Below are 23760 nucleotides of genomic sequence, written 5' to 3' on the forward strand. Positions count from 1 at the left end.
TCCACAGGTCACTTGCTGGTCCCGATGAACTGGTTTGGCATTCTCAAAGGGGATTCCCTCCTGAGAACTGTCTGCAAGCTGGAGGGTTTCTGCTCCAAGGTGCGGCCGGGTTCAGCGTGGTCCTCATACTTCAGGCCTGCCTGTTCTTCTGCCTTTTCCATGTCCTGCATGTATTGATGGACCAGAATTCATCCCATGGTGAAGCCAGGTCTGGGCAGCCTTGGTCTGAGAGCACCACAGAGGAAGCCGTACACCTCTTCTGGCAGCCTTGACCAGGAGGTGGGTGTGACATGTGATTACTCACTCAGCTGATACTGAGCGCCCCCTGTGTTTCAGGCAGTGTTCTATGTGCTGGGAAGGAAGCAGTGAACAAAAAGATTCCTGCCCTCACTGAGTTTATACTCTTATCGTTTTAAGTAGAATGGTCAGGGTAGGCTTCGTTGAGATGGTGAGATCTGAACAAAGATGAGGGAAACAGGTATCTGGGGGAAGTGTCTTCTGGCAAAGGGAAGAGCTGGTGAAAAGGCTCCACGATAGGCCACACTCCTGGCGTACTTGGCTGGAGAAGAGTGAGGTGTGAGGTGGGGAGAAGTGGGAGGGGAGGTCAGAGAGGCAGGGAGGAGCCAGTGCGTACAGGGCCCCGTAGGCCACTTTGAGAACCTTGGCTTTTATTCCAAGAGAAGCGAGGGTCATCCCAAGGTTGTGAGCGGAGAAGTGACAGGATCTTACAGGGTTACTCTGGCTGCTGTGCTGGGAATAGACAACAGGAGACCAAGAATACAAACGGGAAGACTAGAAGTGCTAAAGTACGCATTTAAGAGGATGGCGGCGATGGAGGTGGTGGGAAAGGGCTGGATCCTGGATCCATTTGGAAATTGCGCCAATAGGGTTTCCTGATAGATTGGATGTGGTGTACGAGGGAAAGACAGTCGTCAGGGGTGACTCCAAGGCCTCTGCACTGGGGAGGCTGTGGGTATCAAAGGCTTTGGGGGCAGGGAGAGCAGGAATTGTCCTTGGGTCATGTTGCATTGGAGATGTCAGGGAGGCATTTGGATGTTTAGTCCTGCATCGGGAGAGAGTTCTGAGCTCGAGAGGTAAATTGGCGAGCTGTTGGCGTTGAGGCGGTTATTTAAAGTCACGACGCTGAGGGGATGAGGACAGAGAAGACGATGAGGCTGTGCCCTGGGCGTCAGCGTAAAGAGGGTGGGGAGGTTAGTCTGGGGAGGACCCAGAAAGGAGGCTGTGAAGGGGTGAGTGGCGAGCTGTGAGGACACAGTGGGGCCTTGGCAGCCGGTATAAGAAGCTACAACAGGCTGCGGCATGAGCAACTTGTGGAGACAGCCCTGGTAGGTCTAATGAGACAAGCCTGCGACAGGAGCACTGGTGACCTTGCCCAGGACAATCGTGGTGGAGCGGTGGAGGTGAAGGCCTGATGCGAGGAGGTTTCTAGAGGAGGTGAGAGGATTGTTTTGTGATTATTTTAGGAGGTGCAGGCTGAAGGATTTAGAGTTTTATGGTGTCTGAACTTAGCTTCAAATGATGAAGCAAAAAATTATAGATGCATAGATATTTATAGTTTTATATACAGAAAAAGCACATATTGTAAAATGTTTAAGACAAGACTGGAGAATCTAGGTGGTATATAAATGAGTGATCAGGGTACTACTACCTTTTCCACTTCTGTATATGTGTTTTCAATTTTTCATAATTCTGAAATTTTGGGAAAAGACAGTGGACAGGGAGAAATCAGAAACTGTATAGACAACCCTTTAAAGAGCTTTGCTGCAAAGGGGACCAAAAATATGAGTGGGAGTGAGTATGGGAGATGGACGCAAGGTTTTTGGTTTTTGTTTGGCTTTAAGCTGGGAAAAATTATAGCAGGTTTGTAATAAGCCAGAGAGTAAAATCCAGAAGAGGAAGGGAAAAAAAGGACAAAAGAAAGAGAAGGAAGAATTGCTGGAGCAACTTGCTGGAGTAAACAAGAGGTGCTGGGTGTAGCGTGCAGACAGTGGAGGAACGGGCTGGAGTAGGACCAGAGACAGGCCACAGGCTGCAGCAGGTGGGCAGTCAGAGCGTGTGCACAAGTGCTGCCCCCAGGCTGCGGTGGTGCACGGCTGTGGGAGCTGTCTTCTGCTTGAAGGCAAGGCCACCCTCTGGGAGGAGGTGACGCGCAGAGGTGTTGAGGATCTGAGGAGGGAGGAGAGGCGTGAACTAGCCATCCAGTCCGGGAGAGTGGGAGGGTAACCAGAGCCGGGCGGCGGGGGTGGCTGGTGGTGTCCTATGAATGCCGTTGCGTTCAGGTCCCACTCGATGACCTGTTTCTGATGTCTTAGGTCAGGGGTCAGACCTTCTTGGAATGGGCCGAAGACGAAATGGCATCTGGGGCTTCCTTCTTACTTGTGTGACTACCTGAGGGTGCGCACAGTGTAGGAGCAGATGAGACGAGCTTTCCAAGAACAGTCTAACCTTGAACTAGTCAGTGCATCTTTTCTGAACCTCAGCTTCTGCCAAATGCCACGAGACCTTCCCTGTGTGGCCCTCCATTCATGGTAGACTGTGAAGTTTATTGCGCTAGGTGATTCTCTTGAGAGCTGATGTGGCCTAGTGGTTCAGGGCACAAGCCCTGGTGTCACAAAACTTGAGTGTGAATCATGGTTCTAAGCCATGTCACATTTCAGAGCCTCTGTTTTCTCTTCTGAATGATGAAGATGTTTACCGTACTTGGCCTTGAAGACGTACGCATTCAGTCAGTGGTGCCTGGTAAGGAGACCTCCGTGGTCTGACAGGTGAAACATTCTCAAGGAACAAGCCCTGCCTTTAGCCCTTTGGCTCTGGTCCCTGCCTGCTGAGCTGGACATGGAGGAGGCCCCTGCCATCTCAAGTGAGGGGAACTGTGAGCCAGGCCAGTAGCTCTGGTTCAGGAAGGGACGGTCCTGAAAGCCTGGATCAAGGGCACTATTTCTCAGCCACTCTGCTTTCTAGAGTGCTGGCCTGGGTAGAATTCCCTGAGAGCTGAGGTGACTCACCCAGGCACCTGGACAGATAATTAAAAATGATTGTCTGGGCTTCCCTGGTGGCGCAGTGGTTAAGAATCTGCCTGCCGATGCAGGGGACACAGGTTCGAGCCCTGGTCCGGGAAGATCCCACATGCCGCGGAGCAACTAAGCCCGTGTGCCACAACTACTGAGCCTGAGCTCTAGAGCCCACGAGCCACAACTACTGAGCCCACGTGCCACAACTAGAGCCTGGAGCCCGTGCTCCGCAACCAGAGAAGCCAGTGCAATGAGAAGCCGGCGCACCGCAACGCAGAGTAGCCCCCGCTCGCCACAACTAGAGAAAGCCTGCGCACAGCAACGAAGACCCAACGCAGCCAAAAACAGAAACAAATAAATAAGTAAATTTATAAAAAAAAAAAAAAGAAAGAAAGAAAATGATTGTCTTGTCTGGGAAGGAAGCCAGGATGTGGTTTTGGTGGAGCTGGGGTAAAAAAATCTGGGTTTAACCATCAACTTCTTCCTTGTTGTGTAAGAAAAGGCTTCTGAGGTTGTCAGAGCGCTAAGCAGGGCAAGCCGGGCTCAGGGAGCAGTGAACGGTGGGGCTCAATTCCCCGGCCTGTGTCCATCCAAGATACGTGCTTGGCTTTTTCTCTCCTTCGGGGCCAGGAGTTCCTTGTCAGCAAGGTCCAGGCCTTGTTTACCATGGATGACCTACGTACTATTGGTGGTACTGGATAATCAGGAAGGAGGACCTGCTTAAAAACCAGCCACCACCGACACATTCGCAATTAATATGATAGTGGGGCTATGCGCTGTTTCAGCAGCTGTGTCCCTCTCTCACAAGGGCAGCTGTTATCCGTGTTTTCAGCATCTAGTTATTGCTGTCCCTCCTCCCGTGGATAGGCGGGGACCTACCTGACATATCTGGGACTCGGTCCAGTGCTGCGCTGAGACAATCATTTCTGTTCCTAAAATGCTGACCACAGTGCCGTAGGCCAGCACGGGCAGGTAGAGAGCCAGGCCTGGGAGTCAGAAGGTTAGTCTTGACTGACATTAGTCTTGGCTGGCTGGCTAATGTCATATTATTTCCTCTCTCTAATCCTCTAACCTGGGGGAGCCTTGTACAGAATCACTTGGCTCCCACCGGCCCCGGTCTCTCCTGGGCCAGCCAGCAGAATTTGGAGAATGTGGCTTTAGCCCCTGCTTTCTGTGCCTTGACCAGGAGAGGCTGCAGCAACACTTACAGGGTCATTCTTGCCGACCTGAATTCGGTAGCGGGAGACGAAGTTAGGCTTTCCAGTTGTGTCAACCACCAGTAGAAGTCCACTGACGGTCCAGAAGAGCAGAACGGGCACCTGGGTGGCACCTGAGGTGGGGAAGAAGAAGGAAACGTCAGGACGACTTCAGGAGCTGGCGGCGCACGTATTCCCCGAACACGTGCTCGGTGGCAACCGAGGCTGCGTCGTAGGCAGGCCCTTGCCAGGGCCTTGGTGTCTGGGTGCTCGGGGCTGGGGGCCCGCCTTCAGTCTGGGGGTGACAAACCAGCTGTGGGGACTGGGATGGGTCACTTAAAGAGTGTCTCTATTTCTTTTCTTAGCTGTAGAACGGGGACAACAACCTTCTAGGCGGTTGGAGAAAAAAACAACACACAACTATGGTAAGATGTATGATACACTCCAAACAGAAATGAAGTTCGGTTGACATTTGGGTGTCTGTGCCCACTGAGCCCTTTAAGAATAGCCGAGGAAGGGAGAAGCAAAGGGAGAAGCAGAGGAGGAGTTTGGTATGGTACAGCTCACCACAGGCACTTGGGTTCCCCAATCCCCATGACCTTATGAGGACATGAGCAGGGGTACTTCAGGTGTCCAGTGAGCATTTTCCAAAGTGGAAAACCTACCTCTCAGGGGGCTCCTTGGTTAAAACAGTCTTCACACCCTACCTTCTTGGAGAGTCAGGGTCCAGACAAGTGTGGTCACAGCTCTGAGAATTCCTGTTTGACTTTGTTAAATTCACCCTTTCTCAGGCTTTTCTTTACCCAGCACTCTGTCTTCTCAGAACATCTGAGAATAGACTGGCCATTCGTCCCTGTCTGCCCAGGACAATTTCAGTATGTATCCATCATATCCATCATGATTAATAACCCCTCCTCCTTTATTCTCACAAATGTCCCATTTCGATGATAAGTCGTATGGTCTCCCCACCCATTAACCTCCGATAGAACCGATGTGCTGCGGGGTATTTTAGAAAATACCGATCAACACAAATTTAGATAGGGCTTTTTGCCCCACATCCCACTTTTCCGTGAAGTCATCCCAAGTATTTCTGTTCTCCTCCTGTGAACAAATAAGCACTTTGTCCACCCCAGTTGGCAGTTATTCAAGTGACGTTGTAGTGTTACCTAACTCTTGTACTCTTTAACTTTGTTTTTCCTTGATTTGCCGCCTCCTCTAATTTCAATATTCCAAGGAGCAAGGGTGTTTAACTTAATTCTCTGTCTCTGCATTCTTCCTCCAGTACCCTTCTTGCTCCATCAATCACTGTGCCGTGTGGTAGTTGATACCTGAAAAATACTTGGCTAGCACTGTGAGGAAATGGGATTGGCTCAGACATCCTCAGGGCAGTTTGGCAGTATCTGAAGTGAGGAAAAGATCAGAGTGACAGACTAAGACAGAGACAGAGAGACAAAGACAGAAAGAGGGGAAGAAAGAAAAGACATACACACACTCGTGCACATAAATGCCCATCTCAGCAATTGAAAAAAAAGCACAGTAGAGCATTTAAGCAACCTAAATGTCCCAGATCTTAGTTCCCTGACCAGGGGTTGAATCCAGGCCACGGCAGTGAAAGCACGGAGTCCTAACCACTCGAATTCCCAGAGAATGGACTAAATTGATTAGAATATTTCCACACAATGGAATAGACAGGACAGCTTACGATATTGAGCAAATCTGTATCAGTTGATATGGAAAGATGTCCATAATCAATTCAATGAAAAAAGTTAAAAAAAATAGTAGATGTCGGGACTTCTCTGGTGGCTCAGTGGTTAAGAATACACCTGTCAATGCAGGGGACACGGGTTCGAGCCCTGGTCTGGGAAGATCCCACATGCCAAGGAGCAGCCAAGCCCGTGAGCCACAACTACTGAGCCTGGACTCTAGAGCCCGCATGCCACAACTCCTGAAGCTCGAGCACCTAGAGCCTGTGCTCCGCAACAAGAGAAGCCACCGCGATGAGAAGCCTGCACAGCGCAACGAAGACTAGCCTCCTCTCTCTGCAACTAGAGAAAACCTGTGTGCAGCAACGAAGATCCAAAAAAAGCAGCCAAAAATAAATAAATTTTAAAAAATAGTAGACGTCTTTTAAATTTAACCAAATATGCAGTATACTAACAGTGCTTATTTCGTGGATATGAGAGGTAGGTGATTTTCACCTTCTTTATGCTTATTTGAATTGTGTGATTTTTATTTTTAACAGTGAGCATGTATTTACTTTTATCCTCAGAAATAAGAAACTTTATTTTGAAAAAAAAAAAAAAAGTCAGGTTGGTGGTTGCCTAGCGGGCCACCCTTCGAGGTGCCTGCCTACGTGTCAACCCAAGGGCTCCTGGAGGAATATACCGAATGAAAATCACAAGAGGTGATCTTGAACTGTCTTCCAGTTCTAACATTTCAAATGGCAAATATTTTTTCTCTCTGGTATTTGCTTATCCCTGAGGTGATAGGTGGTTTTCCAGTCATCGTAACAGAAACATATAAAATGTTTTCCCACCACTCTCCCCATGTATATTTGCAAATCTGCATTGTTCTTTTCAGCGAGTGCTTAAGGTTCCATTAACCTGTCATGTTTAATATTCAGCCCATTTTCGGAGTTCTCTTCCTAGAAGAAAACAATCATCAGAAACATTTTATTTCTATGTTTGCTTTGTGACAACTGACACTTTTTTAATCTCCCATTCTAGACTGTGACAGAGTGTTTTTGGTTGAGGTTTGTTTGTTTTGTAGTTATTAATTTTCTTCCAGTCAAACGGTGACATAGTTTTTTAATAGGGTAGACATTTTACCTTAATACTTTATCTTAAATATCTCTATATCCTACAAATGAGTTTGGCACAGAATAACTTAATAGATATTATGTGAGTGAATGAATGTATGACGGAGGACAGTCACTATTGTAGATAATGCTGTCATAAATACCTGTGTTAAAATGGGTTTTTTCTTCTACTATGTTTTGAGCTTGCTTTCAGGCTTTGGCACTGTCGGTAATTACATTTTGAGTGAACACTTGCTGTCAAGGCCCAAGAGCTAGCTAGATTGCACCAGGTCCAAGGACACAGCCTCACATGAGACAGAACAGCCCTTTGCACTTGTGGACCTGACATCTAGAAGCAGGGTTACTGCTCTCACAAGCACTCGTTTACACACAAACTATTTCTCTTTTTATTTTTCTATTTGGGGGGATGGAGGAGGTGTCTCAGCTTCTTTTCTTAGATATCCTTAAACATCCATTCCAGATTAACCCCCAAATTTAGCACTCTGGGGTTACCACTGCCTTAAACTTTAAGTCCTCATTCCTTAGAGTAATAAACTGAGAAGTCCCAAAGTAGAGAACAAAAGAAAAAGAATTAAGCTATAACCATGTACCCAAACCCTAAGTGCTGGTGGTCTGGGAATCTCACCTAGAATGTAGAGGAGCCACTCCTTCCCTTCGAATGCAGACAGCAGCCTCTCCCACTGGGCTTGCCAGAAGTAGCCAGAAGCACCCCAAAATCTCTGAAGATGCCTTGAAAGAAAACTCATTCATGTTTCTGGGTGAAGACTGGTGGGTGGACAGCTCCTAAATCCATGCTCTGCCCATAGACCGCCACCGCACGGCCCCCAGCTCCCGAATTAGAGCTGGCCGAGAAGACTCACCATGTCACTGAGTTCCAGAGGGCCACAAGCAAGAGAAGGCCAGAGCCCAGGATGAAAGCCGTCCTCCTCATGGAGCCCCAGATGTGTCCCTCCTAGGGGAGGACAAGAAAGCGTCAGGTCCCAGCAAGCCTCCTGCCTTCACACGCAGCTCACTGCTGAAGCCCGGCAGGAGTGAGGTGCCATCAGGATCTCAATCGTGCCACCATGGCACATCTGCTGACCTTTTCCCAACTTCCGTGGAAGGCTCTTCCTTATCAAGAGCTCTCAGGCTGTGTGCGGAGGTGAGTATGAAAGAGCTTAAGGTTGGGGGAGGGAAGAGAGCAAACCTGATCCAGAGAATCTAGCATGCAATTTCATCACCCAGAGAAGGACAGGTGAGCTTTCCAAGAGCCATGGGATTTCATGACCAGTCTTCTTGTTGAACAGAGATGCAGATTATTTGTACATTGGAATCACCTGGGAGCTTTCAAAAAATCCCAGTATCCAGGTTACTCCCCAGCCCGATTACATAAGAGTCTCTGCCGGGGCAGGGGAGGTGGGGCTGGGCCTCCCTGTCTTTTAAAGGTCCCCAGCTAATTCCAATGGACAGGCGGAGCTGGGATGGCCATCACAGAAGGATCTGCAGAATCCTTGATGAGGCCACGGGGACTTCAACTGTGTTCCTGAGCCAGGCCTGTTTTCCCATGCCCATCACCCTTTTGCCCTTGAAGAAAAGAGCAAATAAACATATTTTCTGACTTGTAATATGTCCTCTGCCTTCCGGAGATATTAGTCTGGGCTGCCAGCTGAACGGGACAATGATGGCTTCTAGGGGCAAAGAACAGACCGCTGGCCATCACTGGGCGGTCCTTACATGTTCTCCTCCAAAAGCCTAAAACAGTGGTCATTGCGAGCTCGATGGTCAACCAGCAGGTCCCAGGCTTGCGGAAGGAAAACCCTGGCTGCCAGGTGTGTCACCAATTTCTAAAGTACCTTGGGCAGGAATGACAAATGTCCATTACAGCCTATGTTTCTACGCCCAGATGCAGTCTGCTAATATTCTTCCATGGGAGAGGACTGGAGGTGGTGGTCCCTATGGGTGTGTGCAGTTAGTGAACCAGGTCACATACACTGTTGTAGGGGAAGCTGATCTAATAGGGGGCCAGGTTTTAATCCAGCCTTTGGAGATCTAAAGGAGCAGACCGTTTTGACTGACTCATTCAGAGCAACCTGAATCTGCATGGACTCTTTTCTTCTCTGATTACCCTATCCCACTTTTGATCAGAAGTTAGTAAGTCATTTTCCGTGGCGAGTGAAATGTTTTTAAAGGTCTACTCGGGTCCTGAGGTTTGAAAAATGACCTTCTCTCTCTCTGAGCTCTGAAAATGACCGTCTGTTTCCCTCTCTCTCTCTGTCTCCCCCCGTTAAGGGCTGGATCGCCAAGACCACAGAAACTTGTTCTTTTATACAGGCTGTTCAAAGGTCACCCCCAAATTTGCCAGACAGTTCATCTTGGGCTTTGGCAATTAGTCCTTTTTTAGGATTCAAAGGACCCTTTTCCTGAGCTTTCCAGATTCACTAGGAATTTTTCATTTTAGTTTAATCAAATCAAGCCAAGTCAGATTTAAAACCTCGATTTCACATGTAAGATTAGATGTGTTTTCAGGGATCGTGGTGTTTTCTCTCTCTAGCAGCCTGAGGGCCAGGTAAATTGACAGGACAAAGGTCTCTGTGAAAGGCAGGAAGGAGCATGCAGCACAGAAGTTATCTGGGCTCAACAGCTGGTTCCCACCCCCCAGTTCCCAGCCCCCAGTGGGCCTCTCTTGTCCCCAGAGCAGCTGTAGAAAGGGGTGGTTCCAAAGGCCTGAGCCTGGGGCATTCTAAGGGCCAAGAGACCTTGGTGGGACAGCTACGGGGCTCTTCAGCTAACTTCATGCAGGCAAAGGGGCTTGAGTTATAATCAGGCAGCTGGAGTCAAGTGATTCTGCTCAGCTACTGAAGCGAGCACTTCACGGATGTGTCAGCTATATCCCGAAACCTTGGGGGGGGGGGCGGTGTTGTCAGTTATGCTGCAGGCGCAGATGTGGAAAGGGTCACTGGCTGCGTTCTCACCAGTTTGGTGGGTGAGGTGCTCGCGTTTACCTGCTTTTGCTTCTCATTGTGTGGCACACTTCCAGCTTCTCCCTTCATCTGGAATGAAAAAGCACAGGTGAGCCTGGATGTCATTTTCACATGCAACCAAGGAAGTAAGGAATAGAGAGAGTCAAGGTGAATGGCCAGCAGTGGTTTTTAATGCCGGCAACTCATTAAAATCACCTGGGAGTGATTTTACAAACACCAAAAAAAAACCCTGGTGGACAAACTGATTCTAAAATTTACATGGAGAAGCAAATAAGCAAGAATAGCCAGGAATACAGCAGAAGAGTAGAGGAGGGACGGGCACGAGGGATACTAGGTCTAGCAGGTCTTAAAACACATTATAAGGCTTTTTAAAAGACTTAATTATGCTCTTCTCATTTCTTCAAGGTAGTAAAGAGTTGTTCCTGTGAGATAAAAGAATATCAGTGGACTCTTAACCAGGACTTAAAGAGTAGCTCTAACTTGAGTTGGTTCAATTGTGTATTCTTTGTTATTATTTTTCAGTTTAAAAACAACAACCAAGGTTTTTCTGAAACCAGTCAACGGTTCTATGGCCCAGCAGATGGATAGGAATGCGGTGCATGAAACTCCTTCTAAAATGCTGTCAAACAAGAACTGGCTAGAAGGAGAATAATTAGGAACGCGTTTGAGATCTCCATTTGAAAGTACGACAGGGTAAATCTTTCTGGAAGTCTTAATAAAACCAATATCTAATAAGTGGAGAAATTAAGGCTTGATCATTTTTATTTTCTGATATGATGTTGCAGAATTTTCCTGGTTATATAAAGATAACGATCAAATGCAAAATAAAAGTTATTTTAAGGAACCCAAATAGTAGTTATTAGACAACTGAATAAAAATTCTGATGTCAAAAGGTGGTGAACACAGATTAAAAACCAATTGCATCTATACTTAGCAAAATGAAACAAAAAGGATAAAAAATGGCATTGTCCATAATATATGCTGAATGAGATATTTTTGGCCACGTAAACATATTTTTTTTAACATCTTTATTGGAGTATAATTGCTTTACAGTGTTGTGTTAGTTTCTGCTGTATAACAAAGTGAATCAGCTACACGTATACATATATCCCCATATCCCCTCCCTCTTGCGTCTTCCTCCCACCCTCCCTATCCCACCCCTCTAGGTGGTCGCAAAGCACGGAGATGATCTCCCTGTGCTATGTGGCTGCTTCCCACTAGCTATCTACTTTACATTTGGTAGTGTATATATGTCCATGCCACTCTCTCACTTCGTCCCAGCTTACCCTTCCCCCTCCCCGTGTCCTCAAGTCCATTCTCTACTTCTGTGTCTTTATTCCTGTCCTGCCCTTAGGTTCATCAGAACCATTTTTTTTTAGATTCCATATATATGTGTTAGCATACGGTATTTGTTTTTCTCTTTCTGACTTACTTCACTCTGTATGACAGACTCTAGGTCCATCCACCTCACTACAAATAACTGAATTTTGTTTCTTTTTATAGCCATGTCAACATATTAAGTGTGCTTTTCCCTGCTTTTATTTTTATGCATCACAAGTCAATGCATACAGAGATAAACTTTTTTGACTTAAAAAATAAAAACCTTTATTCTAAAGATTATACAATACTTTGGTACTAGAGGTTTTTTTAAAAAATATTTTTAATTAATTAATTAATTTACAGCTGCATTGGGTCTTCGTTGCTGCATGCAGGCTTTCATTGCGGTGGCTTCTTTGTGGAGCACGGGTTCCAGGTGCGTGGGCTTCAGTAGTTGTGGCTCGCAGGCTCCGTAGTTGTGGCGCACGGGCTTAGTTGCTCCGTGGCATGTGGGATCTTCCCGGACCAGGGCTTGAACCCGTGTCCCCTGCATCGGCAGGAGGACTCTCAACCACTGCGCCACCAGGGAAGCCCAAGCAGGTGGATTCTTAACCACTGCGCCACCAGGGAAGCCCGGTACTAGAGTTTTGATCTAAGTTTTGAGGACGATATTCCTTTTACTACAAGCTAGTTCTATGCTGTCAAAAACATCTACAAAAGTGTATCCTCCACACTTACACACATACTGCACAGAACTATAAAATCTGGCAAGGTAGAAACTTTCTGGAATTTTCCAGTGTATTTTCAAGGTACAGCAAACCAAAAGAAAGCATTGTAGACAAGTATGCGTGCTGACTCGGGCAGTGTTTCCAACGTAACTGTAGTGTAACACATTCATATACATATACACCCAGGGAATATTTCAGAAGCATCAGTTCTTTACACCTTACACTTGATCACGGATGTGGGTACTTCTCTGACAGTTCATCCTGTTCTTGTGCCAACACCACCTGACTGACCCTGCGGTGGCTCCATAGTGAGGTCAAGGCCAGTGCCATCTGCTGTTTCTTTTTGTTGTTGTTGCTGTTGGTGTGTTTCTTGAAGAGACATAGCGTCTTGGCTTTGTGGTGGTGTTAGGGTTGAAATGCTATTCATTGTGTCTTCCATTTGTTGCATTTGAACCTCCAGTGTTTCAAACCGGTGTTCAAATTGTCCTTCAAGGCAGAAGTCTTTGTCCGTGTTCATACTCTTCAATGTAGCATCCAAAGATCTGACTACACCTGCCAGACTTGCCTTTGCTTACTGCTACTGCAGTTTGGTCTCCAGCTGCCACAGCATTTACCCTAGGCTTTATTCTCACAAAATTAAGTGCTAGGTTTTTCTGATGGTTTGTGTCTTTAGAGTGTGTTCTTGTGACTTCTCTGTGCCAATCTGAATGACCTTTTAGATCTTGGCCTTTTTCAGTCTCTTCTTTATCACATTTCTTGGCATTTCTATTAAGTGTTTTGCAACAAACTTTGTGTTTCTCCATATTTGAAATAAAGCCATGACTTCTCTGTGAAGGTGACAGCCTGGGACGGTGGCTGGGTTTGATGGGAGGGTGCTTGGGGATTGCACTTACCCTGAGTTGCTGCCCAGCTTGACTTGGTTGACTGTCCCCCTACTTGTCTTACCATAAAGGTTTTTTTGTAATAAGTTTATTTATTTATTTTAGTTTTGGCTGCGTTAGGTCTTCGTTGCTGCACACAGGCTTTGTCTACTTGTGGCAAGCGGGGTCTACTCTTCGTTGCGGTGCACGGCTTCTCATTGTGGTGGCTTCTCTTGTTGCGGAGCACGGGCTCTAGGCACGCGGGCTTCAGTAGTTGTGGCACGCGGGCTCAGTAGTTGTGGCTCGCGGGCTGTAGAGCGCAGGCTCAGTAGTTGTGGCTCAGGGGCTTAGTTGCTCCGTGGCATGTGGGATCTTCCTGGACCAGGGCTCAAACCTGTGTCCCCTGCATTGGCAGGCAGATTCTTAACTACTGCACCACTAGGGAAGTCCCACCATAAAGTTTTTTCTTTTTTTTTAAATTTTTATTTAATTAATTTATTTTTGGCTGCGTTGGGTCTTTGTTGCTGCGCGCAGGCTTCTCTACTTGCTGAGAGTGGGGGCTACTCTTCGTTGAGGTGCACAGGCTTCTCATTGTAGTGGCTTCTCTTGTTGCAGAGCACGGGCTCTAGGCGCATGGACTTCAGTAGTTGTGGCTCGTGGGCTCTAGAGTGCAGGCTCAGTAGTTGTGGCACACAGGCTTAATTGCTCCGTGGCATGTGAGATCTTCCTGGACCAGGGCTCGAACCCATGTCCCCTGCACTGGCAGGCTGATTCTTAACCACTGCGCCACCAGGGAAGTCCCACCATAAAGTTTTAATAGTTGAAATTGTGTGCTAGCGCATGAGTAGGCAGACATATACAACAGATTAGAAAGTCTGCAAATAGACCTTAAAATATACATGGGAATTTAGTATATAATAAAAAGAAATCAATATCAATGGACTCTAAACTGAAAAGATGCTGAACTTCCTCCATAATAAGAGAAATGTGAATTAAAACTATAATAAGATATTATTTCTCACCTGCCAGCGTGACAAAATTCCAAAAGTTTGGCCACATGCTCTGCTGATGAGACTTTAAAATTGTATTTGTTCTTTTTAAAAACATCTTTATTGATATAAAATTCACATACAATACAATTTACCCATTTAAGTGTACATATATATGGCTTTTAGTATATTCAGAGTTGTGCATTCATCATCACAGTCAGTTTTTGAATATTTTCATTATCCCAAGAGAACTCCTACACGCTTTAGCCATGAATTTCCTGTCTCCCTATCCTCACCCACCTCTAGCCCGCGATAATCGCTAATCCACTTTCTGTTTCTGTGGAATTGCCTCTTCTGGACATTTCATGTTAATGGAATCCTACAATATGTTGTCCTTTGTGGTTGGCTTCTTATACTTAGCATAATGTTTTCAAGGTTCATCCATGTTGTGGTATCTATCAGTACTTCACTCCTTTTTATTGACAAATAACATTCTGTCATATGGATATATCATGTTTTGTTTATCCATGCCTCTGTTGATGGACATGGGGATTGTTGCCACTTTGTGGCTGTTATGAATAATGTTACGAACAATTTTGCATAAGTTTTTGTGTAGACACGTTTTTATTTCTCCTGGATATACGCCTAGGAGTGGAATTGCTGGGTCATATAGTAACTATATTTAACTTTTTGAGGAACGTTAAGTGGTTACACCATTTTACATTCCCAACAGTAGTAATGTATGAGGTTCCAACTTCTCTACATCCTCACCAACACTTATTATTGTCGCTATCGAATAGTGTCATGACCTGGCTGAAGAGGAGCGTTACAGTTCATCGTCCTGCCATGGGACAAGGGTGAAGGAACCTAGAGAAAGGAGGCCAGGTGAGTTTATAGATGGCAGAGCCAGGATCAGGCCCAGCTTCCAATATCTCTAAGGATGTTTTATTCTTTTGTGGGTGTTTATGCTTGGTTTTATTATTCTAGATGCATTTTTACCAGCTTTGACCTTAGGAAATACAGCTTCCCCTTGACCCTCATTTCTTACAGAATACTTAGGCTGGAAAAGGGAAGAGAGGAATGGTGACATATAAAGTGCCTCCAGGGGTTTGAGAAGTTAGGACAGCAGAGGGAGGTGATAAGCTGCTCACCAGCTCCACTGTGAATCACATCACAGCAGAAGGGAGGCAGTCAGCTCAGAGGAAAAGCCTGTCAGGGAGAAATACCGGGAGGTTTGATTCCCGGTCAGGGAGATAGCATCTGGTTTAAGAAAAGGCACCTGAATGTTTGGTGCAGTGTCAGCCCAGTCTCTACCTGGAGGCAGGGGAATGGATTTCAGCCACACTATAGCCCCCTCAGCCCCACCCCCCCAGGCCTGCTTCTTTGTCACCTCCACTCCCTCCTCCAGCACCCTCTGTTACCTGGCCGGCAGCAGGAGAACCTGCTGTAGCTTGGAGGTGTGGAGCTCCGCCTTGTGCTGACTTCTCAAAAAAAAAGAAAGAAAAACACACAACAGAAGAGAAGGAATAAAGTGAAGGTGCAGGCATTCACTCCCTGTTCTGACCCAGGAGGGCAGTCAGGATTCCTTTGCTTACCTGAGTGTTAGGGGTGCTCTATAGTCATATTCTGTACCGCCTGAGGCTTCCAGAGGATAACTGCACAAGCGTTTCAGGATGACAAGTCTCAGCCCCAAACTATGGTAAACAGCCCTGCCCCACATTGGGGACAACAGATGTTACTCAGTAACCTGAATTTATAAGGATTCCCAAGAATTCTCCTTTTTAAAAGATGTTTAAAATTATATTTTGGAGTATAGTTGATTTACGGTGTTGTGTTAGTTTCAGATGTACAGAAAAGTGAATCAGTTATACATATACATACATCCACTCTTCTTTTAGATCTTTTCCCATATAGGCCATTACAGAGTATTGAGTAGAGTTCACCGTGGTATACAGTAGGTCCTTAAGAATTCTCCTTTAAGTAGTGATTTTCAAAAAAAAAAAAAAAAAAAGTGATTTTCTCCCTCTTCATTGTGCTGAACAATTCCTATTGGCCCAATTCCCAAGTTTGGCCCACATCCTCAAGATGGATACGGGCCCATTCATGAAGTTACCTTTCACACAGTGGTAGAATTCTGGGATGAAGCAGGGTCATTTTCAATCTGGCGGTTTGCCTTCTGCCTGGAGTCCCAGAAAGCACAGATCTTTAAGTACCTAGTTGTGCTAGGTACTTTGGGGGCTAAGCCTGTAAAGTGTCTTAATGACAAGGAACCAAATATTAAAGGAAACACCTCAAGTTGGGAACGACTTGGAGATCTTAATATCTGCAAACCATGTGCAGAAAGGTAGACCCTTCACATCACCATGCATTTCCCTCCTCAGTGCTTGTTAGGAAGGGTGAAAGGCTCTGTGGACCCTGTCGAGATATCCATCCTGTTTGGGATGGAGGCTGAGGGGATTTGGGGTTTGTTTCTTTGTTTGCCTGTTTGTTTCTTTAGCTACCAGGACTCTTTTTGCCATGCCATGTCACAGGAACTTCACTTACAAGTCAAAGTCTCATCTAGCTCCCCCCCCCCCCCCCCACATCTTATCATCACCGTTATCTTTGCCAAGAGCTTGCAAAGCTAATAAGACACGGTCTTTGATCTTTTGAAGCTCCTCTATTCCTTCCAGGAAAATTTACGAAGAACTTACTATGTACAAGGATTCCTGGAGGTGCAAACTCTCAGTCTAGGTACATGAACCCATCATTACAAAAATCCATATGAAAAGTGCTAGCCTAAGTTCTGGTCCAGAGCTAAGAAAACACTGAGTAGGGCAGGAGATCTGGCATGCCCAAGAAATCTTTAAAGGAGGACAGTGCCCAGGCTTTCTCGTGGTCTCCAACCTTACAACCAAGCCTTTTCCTCCTAAATGCATTTTACCTTATCCAAGGAATGCTGGGTTTTAGTTATATCATACTTTTTATTTTTAAATCAATATAGATGTAAGAATCTGCCACATGAATATCAAAACTGCCATAGAATATATTCCTTACCCCGTTATTTAGTTCCCCAAATGAAGTAGTGCACTTTTTATGAAAATACAGCTGATAAATTCTTATAAAGAAATTAGTGCACAGGAGTTTTCCTCTTTGGGAGCAAACTTGTGGTTGCTAAGGGGGAGGAGGATGGGGGAGGGATGGATTGGGAGTTTGGGGTTAACAGATGCAAACTAATACATAGAGAGAGAATGGATAAACAACAAGGTCCTACTGTATAGCACAGGGAACTATATTCAATATTCTATGATAAACCATAGTGGAAAAGAATATAAAAGAAAGAATGTATATATATGTATAATTGAATCACTTTGCTGTACAGCAGAAATTAACACAACATTGTAAATCAACTATACGTCAATAAAAAAAATTAATTTTTTTTTTTTTTAAAAGAAGTTCTCCTCTTTGGAAGAAGTGGTATGCTTACTTGTGGAATGCAAAAAGGCAATCCATTTTGGTCCTTCTCACCCCTTTTTGCTTTGGCTGCCTGTAATTTCAGAGTTAAATTTAATGCTCAATTATACTTCTTGGGATTTTTTTTCCTTTTATATAATCCAGTATATAAAAAATGATGTGTGTCCAAGGATGTTCATTGTGGCATTGTTTTTAATGACTAAGAATTGGAAACACCTTGAATTCCGTCAATAAAGCGTTGGTTAAGTAATTATAGTACATCTAGTAATGAAATATTCTGTAGCCATTAAAGGAATAAGGCAGCCCTATGTGTACTTTCCAGAACTCTTAGGTGAAAAAGTAATGTGTGGAACGTGTGTGTGTGTGTGTGTGTGTGTGTGTGTGTGTGTGTGCTGTTTATGTATACATAGAATAATACATAAAATATTAGACTATTGCTGGAAGAATATATAAGAAATTGGTTACAGTGGTGGCTTCTGGTGAGGTGAATTCGGTGGCTGGGGGTCAAGGCAGAAGGAAGGCTATCTTTCTACCACGTGCCTTATTTTTTGCCTTTTGAATTTTGTACCATGAGTATATTTTACCTATTCAGAAAATTACAGAAATATTAAAAAATTTTAAATGAATTCAGTGCTCATTCATAGGAAATATTTTATTGAAGATTCACAGAGTAATTCATTTTTACTTTACTCTTCATCATATTAATTGCAGTTCCTTAAGGGCTTAGGGAAATCTTTGTCTCCCCTGAAATTTCATTTTTCATATTCATAGCATTCATTAGATTATTAAAGGTAACTACGACAAGGACCAGTGCCCTGTTTATTCTTCTTCTTCTTTTTTTTTTTTTTTGGTAATGATTTTACATGGTCCAAAAGCGAAGCAATAGCAGTAAAGCACCTGGTTCTTTTTTCTACAGATCACTGCCCCCCACCCCCACATCAAAACAGTATAAAAGGTATTTACTGAGTGCCTGATGGGTTCTAATCAGTTTTTATTTTTCTGCAACTATTCTACTGCATATATCCTTTTATTGGAAGCTATCTCAAACCCTTCTGAGATGGAGGCTGGATGTAAAGTATTAAGTAGGTATTAAAATTAAACACCTAAGTGAGACTAGGATGGCTGTCAGTACAATAAGACCCTGGGAGGAGGCGGCTCTGTTGACTCCACAGGCAGGGTGTTGATGCCTGCTGTGTCCGTGCCATAGAAACTGCTTTGCTGAGACTGAGTGATTAGGGGCTGATACCTAAGCTTGACCTTGGAACATCAGCCTTCAGGTCAAAGGGAAAGTAACTCTTTATCTTTTGGTGGTAGGAAGGCCCTGTGGCTGCAGGAGTCATAGCATTTATCTGTTGACATCTGACTTCATTAGAAGCAATGAAACATTTCCTGATATGCCATTTTTCTTCGGCTAAGCCAATAGGCCCACATGCTATTTCCTGAGATGTTTGTCTAGGCAGCTGACTCCTCTAAGCTACACAACCGTATCATTCTTCTGAATATTTTATGATAAAGCAGCTTGTTTTCTGTGCCTCTCTACCTCTGTAGACTTGTTTTCAGTTTTAACTGAACAGAGTCAGTCAGAAAGGTTCTCAACCTCAAACATGGTGGGCCGATGTGTCTTCACCCAAAGAATTTCCTTGACATTGTTTGCCAGTGGTATTGTTCAAGTTAGAAATTTTGGCAAACAAAATCAACAATAACAATTATTAAATATTTACTATGTTAAGGTACTATAATCATTACATTTTTATGATACCTCCTCTCTTTTTCTCTACCTTTTGAAGTCTCCCATCTAAGAGCTAGAAGTTGTCTTAAGCTCATCTATTCTGATGCCCCTATGTTCCATTTGAAGAAATGGAGGCATAGAAATCTTCATTATTCAGCTTCAAATTACACAGTTATTTAGTGGCAGAACTTGAATTCAGTGCTCATTATACCGATTAAGTCTGCAAAAGGTATAGAATGTGCTGATGTTGGTGAATGCGGGGTGGGCATTTGGATTGTAAAAGGACACAAAGCAATGAGATCAGCCTCTATCAGCCACAAACAATGGATTAGATATTGTGTGTGTGTGCTTTTTTTTTTTTAATACAAAAGGTAAAATAGAGCATGGTTTTTCTAAGGTAATAATCATTCTTTCAAGAAATATTTATTGTGTGCCAGATACAATGCTAGCTACAGAGGATACAAACATGAATAAGACATGCTTCTTGGTCCTATTTAATAATGTAATACTATATAACTTTGATTTTCCAAGTGAGAAAGTATGTAGGAGGAGGATATGAAATAACATTTATGATGAGAATGCATTCAGAGAGAGAAAGAAATTAAATGCACTAAAAGTAAATATTCTAATACTTAATAACAATGAATTGATTCTCCCTTAAAGGGATTTCGATAGATATTATAAGATTATCCAAATTAGATACTTTTTAGTTTGGTTGTTTTGAAAGCAGTGATTTATTGCAGAATCCCCAATCTAGGTAAATGGCACAGTGAGCCTATAGTGCATGTTCACAACCTAAAAAAATCTGAAGACAGGGGAGGGGAATGGGATGAGGGTGGGAGAAGTAGACAGTTTAATTTTAATTTGTATTTGTCTGCAGCCTGATTCTTTCAGATTCTAGCTTCCTGGATATTCTGCACGGTTGATGAAGGTTCCCATTTTATAGGTACAAGATATATTATCTTTATGTGAATGTGCATGGTTTCTTTGTAAATATCTCATGAAATTATCAGAAAAAAAAAAAAAAGACCTGATGGACCATCTGGTCTACTCCTTCCATTTTTATCGCTAAAGAGATAGGCTTAGATAGCAGAACTGACTTGTTCCAAACTCCACACAGTTTCTGGCAAAATCCAGGCTTCCTAACACTTTGCCTGGTGCCACATGTGTTTTCAGAATAGCATAAATTCTGTTTCATACGGGACAGGACTACTCTCCTGAGGACTGAAACTCCCATTACTTCAGCCTCTGTTCTCAGGCTGCTTGTATTCTTGGGAAAAACTGAACAGCCTGCCTCTAGCTTAAAGCCTCTGATGAAGAGGGTTTCGAGGAACTGCTATGCCCAAGGTCTGTACGTACGTGAGACTTTTACAGAGGGGAAAGATACTCATTCAAGAAGGTAAAATGCATGAAGGAAAAGGTTGAATTTTGAGACAAAAATTACTCCCTCTGGACAGTTTTAGCAATGCTCCCTTCACTGCTTTTGCCTTGGGTACTTATACCCTTTATGATTTACTGCCCCAGTTGACTGCATGCCCGTGAAGCTGAAAGCCTGCCTATTTTGTTTACTACGAGATCCACAGTACCAAACACAAACCTGGCATGTAGCAGACACTCAGGAAATATTTGTTGAATAAACGAAAGACGGGGAAAAGAATTAAAAGCCTTATTTTTTGCCCTCAGAATGTGTCCAACATTTGCTCTTGAACGTTTCATCACCTTTTCCTATACTACACACTTACCTTTCTAAGGTCAGAAGCTAACGCTCAGAGCATTTGTTTTACCAAATTGAATTGAATCTTTATATCCCAGCCAGAGAAAGTTAGTTGGAATTGCATATGAAACTGAAGCACCCTACAAGTCTCTGTCTTGTCTTGCTTGCCTTATGCCCCCAAAGACCTGTATAGCATCCTGAAAACCAGTGGCCCATTGTTCACACCCATCTACACACACTGTATTCCTCTCCCTCGGTAACCTCTGTGGGAATCCTCCCTGAGCTACTACCAGGACATCAGCAAGTCTGAAAGTGGAGCGTCTGTTGATAAATCCCGGTATGTCGATCAAAACAGCTTTGACATGGTTGTCCACCTTCTAGTCCCCACATTGCCCTGGGGCCTTTGCAATTTTAAGACTGTTGTAATTGACCCCATCCCTTCCAGGTGACCCTGGCAGGTTAGAGAGGAGAAGCAATTCAACCACAGTTGCTTCCTGGCAGTCTTTTTCCAGTAGGATTTTCGAGTTCTGATTTGGGATTTTCTCTTTCACGTGGTTTTGAAGCCAAAGCGAGTCCGTTTGACAGAATTACCTGTCAATTGCTAGAAAAACAAGACTACGGAGGAGGTAGATTATACAAACATGGGCAGAGGACGGCAGACATTAGTGAGACAGAAAGGGACTCTGTGTACTAAGAAAACATCCCAGGACATTGTTCAGAGGCAGATCTCACCTGCCCTGTAAGTGGAGAGGACAGAGAGGTGGCAGAGGTGAGAAGGGTATGCTTTGCCTTTCTTTAAGTGAACTTGGACGCGTCCTGACCTTGGCGACCAGCTTCCCTGCCCAGCAGCTCCCGCTCACCTCTGCAGTGGGCTGTTTCCCAGCTCCTCCAAGGTCCTGGCACAGCTCAAGCCCGCTTTCTCTTCCTTCAGCCCCGACGTTGGCAGCTGCTGTCGCTGTGCTGCCGCCTCACCCTGTTATTAGTCGGTAGGCTGGGAGGCTGGCCAAGGTGATCATGCTACGGAGCAGCCTACTGGCTCCGGCCAGGCACGTGACGGGAGAAAGAATTTGGGTCTGTTTTGACGAGAGACAAAAGCGCCTTTCTTGCCAAAGGACATCTCCTGAAAGCTGAGAGGAAATGCGCAGTTCAAGCCAGAGCTGGAAAAAGCACATTTGACTGACCTCTGGGCTTGTTTTTCTTCTTTTTAAAAACTTCCCGCATCTTCCTCAGCTTAAGAAGATGTCACGGTCCCCTAGGAGGCAGTTTCGATAAGAGGCATGGGTGTCAGATCATGTTGAAGGCAGAAGATGGGCAGTTCAAGTGAATAAAAAGGTGACATGGACCACAGGGCCTCATTTTCTCATTTTTGATTGCTTCTGTTGCTGCTGAGGACAGCCAAGGGAGGCGAGATGTATCAACTACTACTGTTCAGTCTAGATGCAGGAAAGGAACCCCTGGAGAGGTGAAGTTTACACTTTGAAACAGGTGAAATTAGAATACAGGATGACCTGTGATGTAAAAAGGTGAGACCTTTGAAAAAGAAGTGAGCTTTTATTTTTAAATTTCTAAAAATTATTTTTGAATAGCTAATAATGTCTAATATAAAAAACAAAAGGGTCAAAAGAGTGTACAGTAAAAAGCAAGTCTTTTTTTACTCCTTCCCAGTCCTCTGCTTCTCCCGAGAGGCAACCCCTGGGACGAGTGTTTTGTATATCCATCCAGAGCTTGTCTCTGTAAATAGAAACATATATATCTCCCCATCTTTAGAAACAGCTTACCATATATGCTTGTTACGCTCGTTGCTCTTTTCGCTTAGCACGCACATATGGAGATTGTTCCATATAGTACCTTTAAGAGCTACAATGTTCTTTTTAAGGCTGAGTGCTGTCCCGGTGTCTAGATGTGTCATACTTTATGTGGCCAATAAAGGACCATATCTTAGTCATCTTTCCCTAACTCCTTGCACAGCACAAAGCTCAGTAAACATTCAGTGTTTGTTACAAATTTTATTTTGTACAACTTGTTCCTGTTTTTCATCATCTCTCCTTTTAGAGGTACCAATATTTTTTTCAATATTCCAGATATTTGCATAATGTACATATTCCTGGCCATCCAAGTCTGCCTTATGCCCTGATCAGACCTTTGCTACCTCACTTCCAAGGCCCGCCTTAATCTAGCTCCTCTCATATAACATTATTCCTCACTACTTCCTATTTTCCTATGCTCTAAGCATCACTGTCATGTGCAAATATTTATTGATCGCTATGTACAGAAAAATTTTTTCTATTTCCTGTCATGCCTACCTCCAAGTAATTGCTTATACTAATCCTCCCACCCAGAATTTCCTTCCTTGTCCAAGACCACTACTCTGCCTCTGGTTCTTTTTTTTTTATATATAAATTTATTTATTTTATTTTTCGCTGCGTTGGGTCTTCGTTGCTGCACGTGGGCTTTCTCTAGTTGCGGTGAGCGGGGGCTACTCTTCACTGTGGTGAACAGGCTTCTCATCGCGGTGGCTTCTCTTGTTGCGGAGCACAGGCCCTAGGCGTGCGGGCTTCAGTAGTTGTGGCACGTGGGCTCAGTAGTTGTGGCTCCTAGGCTCTAGAGCGCAGGCTCAGTAGTTGTGGCGCACGGACTTAATTGCTCTGTGGCATGTGGGATCTTCCCGGATCAGGGCTCAAACCCATGTACCCTGCATTGGCAGGCGGATTCTTAACCACTGCACCACAAGGGAAATCACTTGTTCTTTTCTTTCTGAACTTTCTTAGCTTATGTGTTCAACACTCCCTAGAGTAGCAGGTAATTTTTTCTGTAATCGGGTCAAATAGGAGCTTTATGTATCTTCATGGCTCTAATAACTCTCACACATAGTAGGTTCTCGGTAGAGCTTGCGAGAATATCTCTCTGGTCCTCTGGGTTTTCTCTCCATTCTAATTTTGAGGACTTGCTTAGCTTTCCTGTTAC

At 44.5% G+C, this 23760-nt stretch overlaps 2 protein-coding genes, 1 long non-coding RNA gene and 1 pseudogene across 4 annotated transcripts in view; 2 read left to right on the forward strand and 2 right to left on the reverse strand.

Moving 5' to 3' along the window:
* The window catches only part of FAXDC2 (fatty acid hydroxylase domain containing 2), a 28677-nt gene extending 6887 nt beyond the window's left edge, over positions 1-21790 (reverse strand). The window contains exons 1-5 of one of the 2 annotated variants that reach the window (XM_029216062.1): positions 21657-21790; positions 10028-10075; positions 7907-7998; positions 7672-7775; positions 4241-4362 (exon numbers count right to left, since the gene is read on the reverse strand). In XM_029216062.1, the coding sequence (XP_029071895.1) occupies positions 4241-4362; positions 7672-7775; positions 7907-7998; positions 10028-10075 (366 nt within the window). In that variant the 5' untranslated portion in view covers positions 21657-21790. Of the gene's footprint in view, positions 1-4240; positions 4363-7671; positions 7776-7906; positions 7999-8232; positions 8791-10027; positions 10076-21656 lie in introns of those variants that run through there. The other variant, XM_029216063.1, reaches the window with a different exon arrangement.
* LOC114891771 lies at positions 4350-10741 on the forward strand. Its single transcript, XR_003792599.1, has 3 exons — positions 4350-6411; positions 7853-8187; positions 10529-10741. It is a non-coding gene; the product is annotated as an uncharacterized LOC114891771 (long non-coding RNA).
* Positions 12075-13135, reverse strand: LOC114891770 (annotated as a pseudogene).
* CNOT8 (CCR4-NOT transcription complex subunit 8) overlaps positions 14770-23760 on the forward strand; it is a 28202-nt gene continuing 19211 nt past the window's right edge. Inside the window, exon 1 of the mRNA XM_029216066.1 lies at positions 14770-14785. The gene's annotated coding sequence lies outside the window, so the exon portion shown is untranslated. The remainder of the gene's footprint in view (positions 14786-23760) is intronic.

The sequence above is a fragment of the Monodon monoceros genome, unplaced genomic scaffold, assembly GCF_005190385.1.
Source record: "Monodon monoceros isolate NGI ecotype Baffin Bay Population unplaced genomic scaffold, NGI_Narwhal_1 Super_Scaffold_12, whole genome shotgun sequence".
NCBI classification, from domain to species: domain Eukaryota; kingdom Metazoa; phylum Chordata; class Mammalia; order Artiodactyla; family Monodontidae; genus Monodon; species Monodon monoceros.